Consider the following 14,058-nt stretch of genomic DNA (forward strand, 5'->3'; position numbering starts at 1 on the left):
TGGTGGTATCGTAGTATCTCCATGCAATCTTTGGAACATCAAATCCAAAATCGTGATACAATTTTTAAAAAGCCTAAAACTCTAGGGTTACAAAATAGGCCTTTCACAATAGATCAGCTCTGGTCGCAGTGCGTAATGGACTTCTAATAATAATAATAATACTTCGACTTTTGGCATTGAAGCACCACAATTAGGCACTGCGAAACGCTGGTACAACGAGTTCCAACGTGGCCGTCGATCCTTGCAGGATGAATTTTGTGAAGACCGTCCAAAAACGGATGTTGCGCCAGGATCAATTGATGCGGTGCAAGATAAATGCATTCTTGGACATTAGTGCTACTGGCAAACATTCTATATTGCATAGGCATTTGGTGTTCTCGTTGGGTACCGCATAATTTAATATAACAATTGCCCTAATAAGTTCTCGTGCCGAATGTTGTAAAGAAATGTGGAAGAGGTTTAGCGACGGTTATTCAAAGAACGTCTACGACTTCGTAAGAGGCGAGAAATCTTGGATTTATGCATAGGAGCCGGAAAAAAACAGCAATCGCTAGTATGAGTGTTCCAAAACGAGCTTAATCGAACAAAAATTGTTCACAGAGGAAGCACTTTAAAGCAAATGGTCGCCTGTTTTTTCATATAATGTGGCCATGTCGCAACTGTACGACTAGATAAAATTAAAACAGTTAATTCGGAGTGGTACGCAGTCATTTGATTGCCGGAAGTTTTCGAATAATTAAGGAAAATCAGCCGCCGAGTATAAATCATACTTTACCAGAGCAGTTCCACGAGCTCGCGTGTATCGGCTTACACAAGAGAGTTTTTGAGCGCTCAAAAGATAGAATTAATAAGTCCTCCGTCTTACAGACCGTCTTCGCATCGAATGATTTCCATTTGTTCCCGAGCATAAAAAAAAACCTGCGAGGTCAATGTTTTTCAACGTCTGAAGAAGCTATTGAAGCCTAAACAGCACTTCTGAGTGGCTAAAGTGCTTTGAAAATCGGTCTAAGCGAATACAGAAGTGTTTTGACTTCCAAGGAGATATTTTGAAAACAATTTTCATTATTATTTTACTGTTTTTTCATTATTAGGCGCAAAGTACACAAAAGGCAACCTTGGTATTCATTTAGCGTCCATGTTCGTTCCATGATATCGAACCCTCGCTAAGTACTGCTCAAAAAGTTAAAGACACCCTGAAGCTCATCCACTAGATGGATCCACCCATAAAAAACTTTTCAAAAAACGAAGTGAAAGAAGCGATAAAAAAGCTTAAAACCCAGAAAGCCCCCGGATATGATCTTAACAATGGGGAAGTACTCAAACATGACGGTTTAATTTGTAAAATAAACGTTACTCTACACACAAATCATTATATCTTTATCAAATCCTACTAAAAAAATCGGCACTTCTTTGTAAAACAAAATGACGGACAATCTCAGCTCTGCGAAACTTTAGCTAACCCAAGGCAGTATTATATATCTCTTCTTATACTTGCTTTACACTCACGATCTGCCACTTACTGAGGAAACTATCGTCGGAGCTTTTGTTTATGACACTTTACTTGCAATTGACTCCCTCCCTTATGTGACTTCTCTTAAACTCCAATGGCTCAAAGATTGGAAAATAAAATCAAATGAGACAAAATCTGTTACCTTTACACCCAAGCGAAATACTTGCCTAGCCGTTAAACCAGGGTAATAAAAAAATATATATGTAATATATATATACTAGCAGCATATCTTTGTGGAACTTGAGGCTACTGACTATCATGTTTTGGGTCCCGATGACATATGGCAGCCTTATGAGCTGATTTTTCTGGCTATTGGGCTAAAGAATTTCTTCTTTGTATGTGCCCTTCGATCTGCCTGCAGACGGGTTTAGAAAGAATTTTTTCCTCGATTCAAACGAATGCCAAACTCAAAGAAATAGGCCGCCCTACCTGAAACTTGGTGTGTGTTCTTCTGATAAATAAATAATGGGCGCGTACATTCCTGTTAGGTTTTTGGCCGAGCTCCTCCTCCTACAGAGTTGTTTAGTACGTAGGCGAAGCTGTAAGCCGCAACTGTACGGTAATTCGGCCATCCCTAAACACCAATTTTGAATGACTCGCTGGAGGACTTCGGTCGGCATCTCGAGAATAACTTTAGTAATGTTGGCTTCCAATGCCTCAGTCGAAGCTGGTTTATTCACAGTGTATTCAGACATTACATTCTTCTTCTCCTTAAAGCGCGCTAGTCGATTCTTTCTCGGGTTAACCGGCACTAGTTGGACACACTAAGTGAAGCCAAGTTCTTCTCCACCTGATCTTTCCAACGCAGAGGAGGCATTATACTCTGCTATCACCAGCTGGTAACGCAGCGAATACTTTCAGAGCCGGAGCGTTTGCATCCATTCGGACGGCATGACCCATGACCCATGATAGCTGCGCTATGTCTATGTCGTCGTAAAGCCCATACAGCTCATCGTTCCATCGCCAGCGAAACTAGGACTTTACATAAAAAAATAAATAATTGGCGCGTACACTTCTGTTAGGTGCTTGGCCGAGCTCCTCCTCCTATTTGTGGTGTGCATGTTGATGTTGTTCCACAAATGGAGGGACCTACAGTTTCAAGCCGACTCCGAACGGCAGATATTTTTATGAGGAGCTTTTTCATGGCAGAAATACACTCGGAGGTTTGCCATTGCTTGCGAGGGGCGACCGCTATTAGAAAAATGTATTTATTAATTTTGCTTTCACCGAGATTCGAACCAACGATCTCTCTGTAAATTCCGAATGGTAATCACGCACCAACCCATTCGGCTACGGCGGCCGCTTTTACTGCCGGCCGCTAGGACTTTACATACCCCCACAAATAAAGATCCAAAGGTGTGATATCACACGATCTTAGTGGCCCATCCACTGGTCCGAGACGAGAGATCAATTTCTCCCCGAACCGACGACGCAGTAAATCCATTGTTTCATGGGCTGTATGGCAAGTAGCGCCGTCTTTTGCGTCTTGTTGAAACTAAATATTGTGGTGATCACGGACCTCAATTTCCGGCATCAAAAAGTCGTTTATCATTACGCGATAGCGTTCGCCATTCACTGGCGCTAGCCTCTTTGAAGAATTATGAGCCGATGATTTCTGCAGCCCATAGACCGCTCCAAACTGTTGTTTTCAATGGATGCACTATAATGGCTGTTCTTGAATGGCTTCGGGCTGCTTATCAGTCCAAATACGGCAATTTTGCTTTTTTACGGAGCCATTAAACCGAAAATCAGAGCCCAAGGACTGAAATTATGACGCTTTGGAAGATCGGTCGGCTTAAAATGTTGGACTAGCTGTATTTTATACGATTTCAAACCAAGATCTTTGCTTAAAATCGCCGAAGTTGTGCCATAAGATAAGCCAAGCTGTTGGCTCTCATTTACAGCCGCAAAATTCTCTTCAGTTCGGGCTGCACGTGGTGCAATCGGTCAAGTATCATCCAATAAAATAAAATTATTCTCAATTTTGGCGATGGTTTGCCGAATCGTGCATTGGGTAGTACGGTTATGTACACCATAAGTTGACCTGAGCGCGCGATGAACACTTTTCACATAGCGTCGAAAAGGTTGTTGAGAAGTAAATCTTTCCATAATGAAATGTCAATGAATACGGAAAAAAATTATGTATTTTGTTTGACAGTAGTCACGCGTGATCTGTTAAAAAACCCTATTGGAAGAAAAATCTCCAATCGGATCACCCTTTATCAGTATATCAAGCTTAACATTCTTCGCCGATATTATAGTTCAATTAAAATCCCCTTTAGGTTTATTATATGGGTTTAGCTTTAAATTCAGTATAAAGGTATTCGTGGAATTTGATAACGAGTCCATTCAGGAATGCTGCGATTTTCTCAATGATTCAATGCTTCTCAGCAAGCCGATTTTTCAGTTGCTCTTGGGTGAGTAGAATGCCTGCCATGAAGTCAAGGGCACCAGTTGTGAAGGTATACGTAGCACCTGCATTGGCCACATAAATTTAATATTAAAAAAAGTAATTCTGAAATAACTAATTTTGAATCAAATGTTTTGAGAGCAGCTCCACGTTGACGAATATTACCAGCAGATCAAAACATAAACAACTAATATAATTAATTTTATTTTCTGGTGTATCGTGAATATGTATGTATATATGTGTGTAAATTTTTGTATGTACATGTTGTTTATGTGCACTTTTCTATTTATTAAAGTTGTTAACTTACGCTTCATCCTCGGGAGTGGCCTCAACGGCGCGCAACGTCTGCGGCGTAAACGGTGAAAACCCAATGCAATGAAGTAGCAGGAATGCGGTCACAATGACAGTAAAATGTGTCATCAACTTGTCGCATGTGAGCATCTTGGGCATTTTTCTAGCATTTTCCCTGCTATTTCGAGCGTTGCGGGCGTCGCAAACGGCGCGGCTACACAAGTTCAAACACACGACACTATTGATATACACTTTTCGACCAAGAATTACTACAACAAAATATTTACTGGTTTCTTAAAGATCTGCTTTCAATCTGCAATCAAGCTTATTAACTACTTAGATCGCGCACACACCCACTGGCACAAATATATTTGCATCTGTACATATGTATTTATGGCCTCATTAGCCTATTTGGCTAGACGCAATGTGATTGCTTGTTCTAAGTACTGCTGCTGCTTCTTCTTCTTCTTAGAACTACGTATTTTGTATATTATTTCGGTGACCACAAAACTGGGTGGAGTCCCGAAAATGGAAGTGTTGACGCGACGAACGAACGATTATAGCAGCAGCTACATTTAAACTTTGACATGCCCAGATTTTGTGTTTATTTGTTTAGAACACAATTCACTTTGTTGTAATAAATTTCATTGTGGCTCTTGTTGCACAATTACAAGATTTTCAACACTTTTTCCACTACCAAAAATTCACAATGAAAAATCTCATCGATACGTGAACTTATGAAGGAAAACCGCACCGAAATTCACTGTTTCACCAAAAGGAAATTTTTCAGCTGTGCGTAAATTTTCTATATATAAAACTCGGTGTACGTTTGTGTGTATGCTGATGTAGTCGTATGTACGAATATATATGCGTGTGTTTGTGCGGTCGTTTCGTATAAGCTACTCTGTATTTTGTTATTGTTGTGTGATGGCTTTTCGTCGTCGTCGTCGTTGACGTTGGGGATGTTGTTGTTGCAACTATCTATTAATCGCGCACCGGGCCACAGTTGGTCGTTGGTTGGTGTGTTTTCTCAAAGTTGGAAGATTTTCCCGTTACCGTACCGTTGCCACTGAGTAGCCAAGAAAAACTGAATAATGAAAATTTGTGAAAATCGAGGAAAAGTGTTGGTGCTGTGGGAAAGTGTACAGTTAATAGTGCTGGCTGCTCAGTGGCACACTCGTTCAGAGCGTTTCGTTTGTGGCTCGGCAGGGATTTTCGAGAGCGCACTAACGATGTGTTCGATATGTTGTTGGTCCGTTATATTTTCACATACTTTGTAATTGTTGTGAACCAATTTTCGTGTGAGCGCTAATTTTTTTACTCAACTCTTGGGGATAGTCGTCCCCTTTGATTTCCGACCGCAATTCCTAACGTCATCGCAGCTGTACAGGATGTGCGGCGGTGTTTTTGCGGTTTCCATTTTGTGCTGCCATTTTGGCGTCCATGTTTAAATGGCGAAGTATAGTAAAAGCAAAAAAAAAAAACAAAAAATAAAGAATAATAATAATAAAAAATAATTTAACTTCTGTGCTATTTGGCTCAATGAGCGCGAGTCAATTTTTTTGTTGCTCATTTGCCAGCTGTTCGTATTGATTTTTCTTCCCATTTTGCTTGAGCTCATTTGTCTTTATCATTGAATGAAAGAAAATCTTGTTTTCGCTTTTAATTTATTCTCATTCTGCTTGCTTTGTTCTGTTGTGGCAGGGGCGCGTGTTAGCTTAACTTTTGCTTCGTTACACTTTCGTAACAGAGACAGAGAGTGAGCGTAAATATGTATCAGCTCAGGCGAATTCGTCGAAGTTTCTTCGATGTATTGGAATCGAATCGAAGGTGTAATCAAATGCCATATCTAATTATTAGTTTGTTTTTCAGCAAAAAATATGTGAGAGTCAGAGGAGTAGACATTTTATGTTTCTTCGAAATTAAATTTTCTGCTTTAATTAGTTTGGAGAGTGGCTGACTTAAGTATTTTCTTCGTAAAAACGTTTAAGTAAATCTTTAAGTTTTAAATTTTTTTTTAAATGTATGGTACTTATAACTCACTTCACTATTTATTAAAATTAAAGGTTAAATAATTGCTACTTTTCATAAAAAAAAAACAATCAGAAATCATTGCTTACAAAATTACAAAAGTATTCTGCTTCTGACTAGATTTTTGCTAGCTACAGTGCAACCAGAGGAGGACACTTCTATTAGCCGGTTATCTCCCTAGAGCGGACATTTTTTCTATACCAAATCTTATCTATCGGAAGAAGTTACTCTATGTTGAGTGGATAACTCTCTTGGATGAACAAAAGCTGACTGACGGTGAGTGACGGGCACAAGAGAGGTTTCACTGTATCTGTATTTCGTATGACAACCAAGATTTTCAGAAAGAGCCTCTAAGACTCTACTATCATCTTTGGGCGAAATTAGGCAGGTATATTTTCCTATTCCTCGAGCAAAACAGCCCTTAAAGTTATTTTGTATAAAAACAAGTTTTCCAATTCCCTGAGCTGACATACAACTCCAGAAGCGCCATCCTGCGTAACTGGAAAGAATGGAAATTGGGAAGATCTTGGTTCGATCTTTCCAGTCTCGATTGGTTCACAGACGAATTCGAAAACTGGAACCGGTGCGGTGGTCTATGTATCAAACACGAAAACCTCTACCAAGGGTAAATGGCCTAGTACCTTTCAGGCTGAAATTGAAGGAATTTCAAATCTTATTGGGGTCAACAAGGGTGGGTCAACAAGGGTGCTCACATAGCTGCATATATACTCAGGCAGTCAAAGAACCAGACAGGTGGAAAAAGCGAGCAGGGATTTTGGATTAAAGGATGACGACGACGACTGGCTAATTACTTTCGTATTAATAGCTTCAATCTACTTATGAATTTTACCTTTACCCGACGAGTGCAGGGTAGCTGAGATGATTCGACCTCGTCCTCCAGACAGCTTCTGCAGAAAACACTTGAAGCAAACCCAAGTCTCACTGAATGGACACCTAGCGGACAATGCACGGTAAGTATTTTAAGTGATTAGCCTAACAAATAGACCTAGAAACAAACATTAATTTGTGGCGTAGGATCTCAAATGCTCGAAAAAGTAGTCAAAAAATTGTGCATAAAAATTACTTATCTCAAACGTCAGACTTTTTCCAGATAAAAATCAATGTTAAGAGAAAAGCTCGAGCTGACACCTCACCAAACGTGCCTGTTTAACAAAGCTAGGGAAGGCTTTTCCAAAGGAAAAGTAATCCCGTTTAAAAATATTAAATCTGCGAACCTGCAACATACACTTGACCAACTCCCCAGAGATGATATCTCGATGGTATTATCATTAAATAAAAGGGTCTAAATTGAACTGGACAAAAAAGCACCGCTCTGGAAAGAAAACTCGAATAGTGTACCCTCAACTGGTATACAAATGGCTGAAAAATCATTCGAAATGGATCTAAAGATATGGGCTCTAAAAAATTTGGTCCAAAAACAAATCTCCATGTACCGATGGGTAGTTTTCTAAGTATCGTCTAAACGGAAGTCATTGCCATATATCTATGCGGAAGGATCAATCTAACAGGGAACCTTCAAAACGAGCAGCTTCTCAGTTGAAGTCAGGCTGCACTGAAGGCCTTGGTATCCTTTGACCATAGATTAAAATTATTAGGCACGTAATGGAAGCATTGGGTGGAATGGTTGCGGGCTCGAAAACAACACAACCTGAGCCCCTCCTGGTCACCGGACAACAAGAAGAGCTCAATAATGAGCCTATAAGGGCTATATTGCAATGAATTTTTGTAAATGTGATACATGATATACATATCTAATTGGGGCTTACACCCTTTTTGGGTATTTGGAAATGGAAATACCTACAATTTTAAGCCGCTTCCGAATGGGAGATGATTTTTATGAGGAGCTTTTTCATAGCAGAAATACACTCGGAGGTTTGCCAAAGTCTGTCGAGGGACAACTGATGATCTGGCTAAACAAGGGACTTTGGAGACGGTTTCAAATGAGAGGATTAACATTCCTTTGAGGACTTGTGGTCTACTCATGGAATGATGGACCTCGCATCAACTCAGCGAGGGCTAGGCTAGTGTACAAACGTGAAAAGTCACGAGTACTTTCTGGCCTCAGGTAGACCGGGGGAATTTGAGGCAACTTCTCAGCTTAACACATCCTGTACAGCTGCAATGACTTGGAGGTTTTCCAATGGCTGTCGAGGGACAACTAATGATCTGGCAAGACAAGGGACTCTGGACACGGTTGCAAATGAGAGGATTGAGATTCTCTTGAGGACCTGTGGTATACTCATAGAAAGATGGACCTCGCGTCAACTCAGGGACCATATAGCGTTTGCTTTTTGAACCACCTATTTTTTTAAGAATGGTAACACAAATCACATGTCAAATGTGTTCATAATTTACTTAAAGGTTTGATATTTACGAAATGGGACGCTATACGCTTGAACAAAATTGAGAAATATTGAAAACCTATTTCCAAAGTGGTGAGTCTTCTTCTTCTTCCGTGGTTACAGTAAATGGCGAGCGTTACCGTGGCAAGCTCAACGAGTTTTTGTTTCCAAAAATTGAAGAGGATGCCATGGACGACATTTGGTTTCAACAGGATGGTGCAACTTGTCACACTGCCAAAGTTACACTCGAATTTTTGGCTACCGTTTTTGAATTCCGATATCAATTGGCCGCCTCGGAGCTGTGAATTAAGCCCGTTGGACTATTTTTTGTGGGGAGCCGTTAAGGACAAATGCTATGCAAGCCATCCATAGACGATTGATGCTTTAAAACACGAAATCGAAGTTGCCATTCATGAAATTGGAGCCCAAACAATCGAAAATGTGCTTAAAAATTGGATTGATCGAATGGCCTACTGTAAAGCCAGTCGTGGCAGTCATTTGAACGATATTATTTTTCATTCATAAATGACAATGTTCAATCTTCAAAATAAAAAAAAGGCGTGATAGGCACCGCAATTTTAAACTGAAATAATTAAATTAAGGCTTTTATTAAATTTGTTAAATTACACTGTACAACAGCCCAGGGTGAAAGACGTAGATCCATGTAGTGAAACCTTAAAAGTGGTTTGCATTCTTTGGTCAAATTTCTTTGCTATGGCCTTTTTAAACTTTCAAAATTTTGCTTCAGTTTTTGTTTTTAGAATAAATGCAAAATAGAGTTAAAATACACATTGGAGCGAAATATGTTGGCTAAGTGCATTTAATAAAATTATACGAGAAATACATTTGTGGAACATCTCAAACCGTTAGCTCTTTCTCGAAAGGGTCATTTTAGTCTCTTTCTTAGAGGGTTAAAGGAATAACAATCGCGTACGCGGATGATATGCCAATAGTGCCAAGGAACAAAAGATATCTCATTGAAACCTTCTGTAATATTGAATTTCGTGCAAAATCAGTAGGCCTTAGAATAAATGAAGGCAAAACTAAATATCAGAAGGTCTCCCGCAGCGAAGAAAGACGAAGCCCTGAAAACATCCAAATCGGGACATTAACCTTTGAAGGTGTTCAACACTTCAAATATTTGGAAGTGTTAATAAAAAATGACAACAGTAGTTACGACACAATAGGTACAAGACAGAATAATGACAGCAAACAAAGCATATTATGCCCACACGATATTGCTGAAGTCCAAACTGCTCACACGTGAATGTAAACTCCGCCTCTAAAAGTCAATAATACTACAGGTGCTGTCCTACGGCTGCGAGTGCTGGACATTCACAAGCAAAGACGAAAGTAGCCTAAGAGTTTTCGAGTGAAAGGTACTCCGAAGGGTGTTTGACCCCATATGATGTGCGCATGGAAGACAGCCGCCCCCAAAAATATTTTTTTATCAACGAATTGTCTAATGACCCGAGCCCCAGGACGTCGAAGGTTAACCTGGCTTGACAAAGCCATAGCCGACCTGAAAAAGCTATGAGTTAGGAGCTGGAGGTCTGTTGCTATGAACCGTGCAGATTGGAAGAGGAATGTGGATGAAGCTAAAGCTCACCCTGAGCTGCAATCGCTACTTGATGATGATGAGAGGGTTAAAATATTCTAAAAAATTGCTTGCTATAAAATTGCACAGAGAAGGTCAGACGAAGTCATTTGGCTTTCATGTATCTGACAATCTTTGTTAGTTTTAAATTGGTTACTTCTGCCAAATTATTAAAAAAAAAACGTTTTTCTAGAATATTAAACCTTCTGTTACCCAGACCATGCACCCGCATAGAAAGTGTTCTGTTAGAGCCCCAACAAGATTTCTCACGTCCTTCCTGTTAAGTTTCAACAGTCGGCTAGTGCGACCCATATTCCGTTCTCGCCACGTCATCCTACTATTTAGGTCAAGGTCTGAGTCCATAGCACGTCGGCAGTTTTGATGGGTGTGCCTATCATTAGTATCTTACAAGTTATTAGAGATATAGATGTGTTTACTTTATCCGGTTGGATCGGTAATGTGGTATCCAATCTTAACTATGACCTACACCAGTTTTGCAGTTACCTTCTATGTCACTGGGACCCGGTACCGAGAGCAGATTTATGGTAAAGTATTCTGTTAGTTTTGTCAAAACGTCGATAAATTCTTTTACTGTCTTCGAGGTAACACTGGGTGATTGTAGTGATTTTAGAGCCGATTGGCTATCTGAGTATATATTTATTTTTCTTGTGGTGAGGACACTTTTTTTGAGACCAACAGTCTTTCCCTGGCAGCCATAATTTCAGCTTGAAATACGCTACTATTATCCGGTAGTCGGAAGGAAATGCTGGCACTCATCTCCTCAGAGTGAGAGCCACCGCCTAAGTATTCATTGAGCTTGGAACCATCAGTATAGAAACTGACTCCATTTCTATTGTCCATTACCCCATTGTCCCAATAATTTCTCGTTGGGAATGTTGTGGTAAAGGATGTATTTAAGTGTAGCTCTGTTGAGTTACAAAAGTCTGTTGTATGGGGTATGAAGGGGAATTCGCCTGGTATTTTTGCGTGACCCTTTCTGTAAGGGGCTAAGTGAGAAGATTCTCTCAACTAGAGGGGTGATTTTGCCGCTAGTTGTATAGACCTCAATCGGTAGTAGAGGCAGAGGGTTTATAACAGATATTCTGTGTTTCCTAGCGAACAAGATTAGTTCTGTTTTATTGGGATTTACCCCGTGGCCACACTATTTCGCCCACCTGTTTACATCGTTCAAGGCATTTGGCATTATATTGCAGAGAGTATCTGACAATTTTCCTCTATTTAGTATTGCAACAGAATCGCATATACGCCATCACATGTGCCCTCTTATCCTCTGGAGCCTTTAACAATCGATTCATTGGCAGAGCCCACAGCTGAAGGTAAAGTATATCGCCCTGAGGCGTACCACTCTTGACGGAGCTGCGTATCGCCGAGAGACTCAACGTCAAAATTTCGAACCTGTCTAGGAACAACCTTTCGATAAATTGCACAAGTCCCTCGGCGATACCCAAATAAGTCATTAAAAGCTTCCTCTATGCCTAGGGAGGCTACCAGATAATACTAACGGGTGATTTTTTAGCTACTATCTTTTTAAATAGTTGGTTTAAACAGCTAACGCACTTTTCGTGTTTTGATTCACTGTCAACATCTTCAGTTTGGTCTATAATTTAACCATGAATCGTCTTACAAACGAACAACGCTTGCAAATCATTGAATTTTATTAAATATAAAAATGTGTGTTCTGTTAAGAAAGTTTATTGCGCGTTTCGTCCATTTTATGGTCAGTGTAATCGACCCACTGAAGCGGCTATTCGAGCCATTGTGACTAAATTTAGAACCAAATTTACATTATTGGACATCAAACCACCAACACGCTTACGTAGAGAGCGAACTGAAGAAAATATCGCAGCTGCATCGGCCAGTGTTAATGATGACCATCAATTCTCGATTCGTCACCGTTCGCAGCAATTGGGCCTCTGTTACTCAACAATGTGGAAAATTTTGCGAAAGGATTTAGGTTTGAAGCCTTTCAAAATACAGCCGGTGCAAGAATTAAAGCCGAACGACCTACCGCAACGCAGAATTTTTGGTGAATGGGCTCTTGGAAAGGTGGCCGAAGATCCACTTTTTATCGAAAAATTGTGTTCAGCGACGAAGCTTATTTTTGAATCAATGGGTACGTAAATAAGCAGAATTGTCAATTTTGGAGTGAAGATCAGCCAGAAGAATTGCAAGAGCTACCAACGTATCCAGAAAAGGTCACAGTTTGGTGCGGTTTATGGGCTGGAGGTATCATTGGATCGGACTTCTTCAAAGATGCTGCGAATCGTAACGTAACTGTGAATGGTGAGCGCTACCGTGAAATGATATCCAACTTTTCTTTGCCCAAAATGGAAGACAACATTAAAGCATTTATATTTGAGATACCGGCCGAAACATTGGAAAGAGTATGCCAAAATTGGACTAAGCGGATGGACCATTTGAAGCGCAGTCGCGGTCAACTTTTGCATGAAATAATCTACAAACATTAAATTATATGGACTGTACTATCGATTTAAATAAAAATTTCATGCATTTTTCTGAATTTTACATGTGTTTTTTTGAGAAACTTTCCTATAGCTCTTAAAAAATCACCCTTTATTTATCCTCTATTGATTACTCTATCTCTGTAAGTAGTGATGGTGTTAAGCCTTCCCTTACAAAGTGCCTATTAATTGCTTTAAACGGTTCTAATAGAAATGAGGATAGGCTAATAGGTACGAAGTCTTTAGGCCTCATATGCGAGCTCTTACCCATTTAAAAATATTGTGTTTTTTTTTTTTGTTACAAATATTAAAAAAATAAATATATAAAACCGCCAAGTAAAGCAAAAGAAGAGAAGAAAAACCTCTCTGCGCCTCTTACAGCGCTATCTTAAAAAAAATCATTACTATAAAAATATTTTGTCGGCAACATCAAAAAATATGTACCTTAAAATTAAGCTAAAAAATATAAAAAACTACTCAAATTATGTGCGCAAACTATTTTAGTAAAACATCTCATACACTTTCATGAAGATGCATGTATGTACGTACATATGTATATATAATATTTCCTTTATGCACATGAACACCCAGATATGCACAAACCTGCATTAACTTATGAGTCTTCAAATTCTTCTCTGCTAAAGGTGAATTTCCTATGACCGCCTTCGTTCCCACTCATTAAGACGAATTCTCGTGCTGCAAGTCTTCACGCCGCACCGACACTTCTGGTACATGCGACCACAGGGACGACAGCGACGGCGACATTAACAATAACAATATGGCTTAGGACAGTTGACAGCTGTTGCCACGCAAAGTGTGAGTCAACTATATGAACCAAGCGACATCAAAGTTTATGCACATAAACAAGTGCACGAGCACACTTTCATACTTGACTACTGCCGCATGTGTGCCCGAGATGCATACCCACAGTCACACACACACACACATACTCGTGCACATGCATGACAAACTGTGCGCTTGTTTCGGCACTCACTACCAGCCGCAATAACCAACAATCATGAAGGACATTTGCATGCTACCCCTTAACTAAGAGTCCTGCTTATTGTTTTGCAGTTTACTTTTACTGCATGTTCGTACCTACTCATTTACTGGCTGGTTGGGAAATGTATTTACTAGTTAGATAGTGGGTAGATGAGTGTAATAAGTTGTTGCGCGTGTTGCATGCGATGCATAATTTCACTACCCCAACCCCTAAAGGGGAAATAATCGCACAACCCATCAAAGTAACTATGTACTACCAGGAATGTACTAACAATTACATCCGCACATACAATTTCATATGTATAATACACTAATGTGCATGCATGTGTGTGAACGCGTGCCTGTAAAATTAAGTGCATAGTGCATACTTT

The 14,058-nt window shown here is 39.8% G+C and overlaps 1 protein-coding gene across 1 annotated transcript in view; it reads right to left on the reverse strand.

The window, feature by feature from the left end:
• LOC129248103 (voltage-dependent calcium channel subunit alpha-2/delta-3) overlaps positions 1-5,260 on the reverse strand; it is a 63,460-nt gene extending 58,200 nt beyond the window's left edge. Inside the window, exon 1 of the mRNA XM_054887537.1 lies at positions 4,228-5,260. Within this exon, the coding sequence (XP_054743512.1) occupies positions 4,228-4,370 (143 nt within the window). The 5' untranslated portion in view covers positions 4,371-5,260. The remainder of the gene's footprint in view (positions 1-4,227) is intronic.
• Positions 5,261-14,058: the final 8,798 nt, after the last annotated feature.

The sequence above is a fragment of the Anastrepha obliqua genome, chromosome 5 (assembly GCF_027943255.1).
Source record: "Anastrepha obliqua isolate idAnaObli1 chromosome 5, idAnaObli1_1.0, whole genome shotgun sequence".
NCBI lineage: Eukaryota > Metazoa > Arthropoda > Insecta > Diptera > Tephritidae > Anastrepha > Anastrepha obliqua.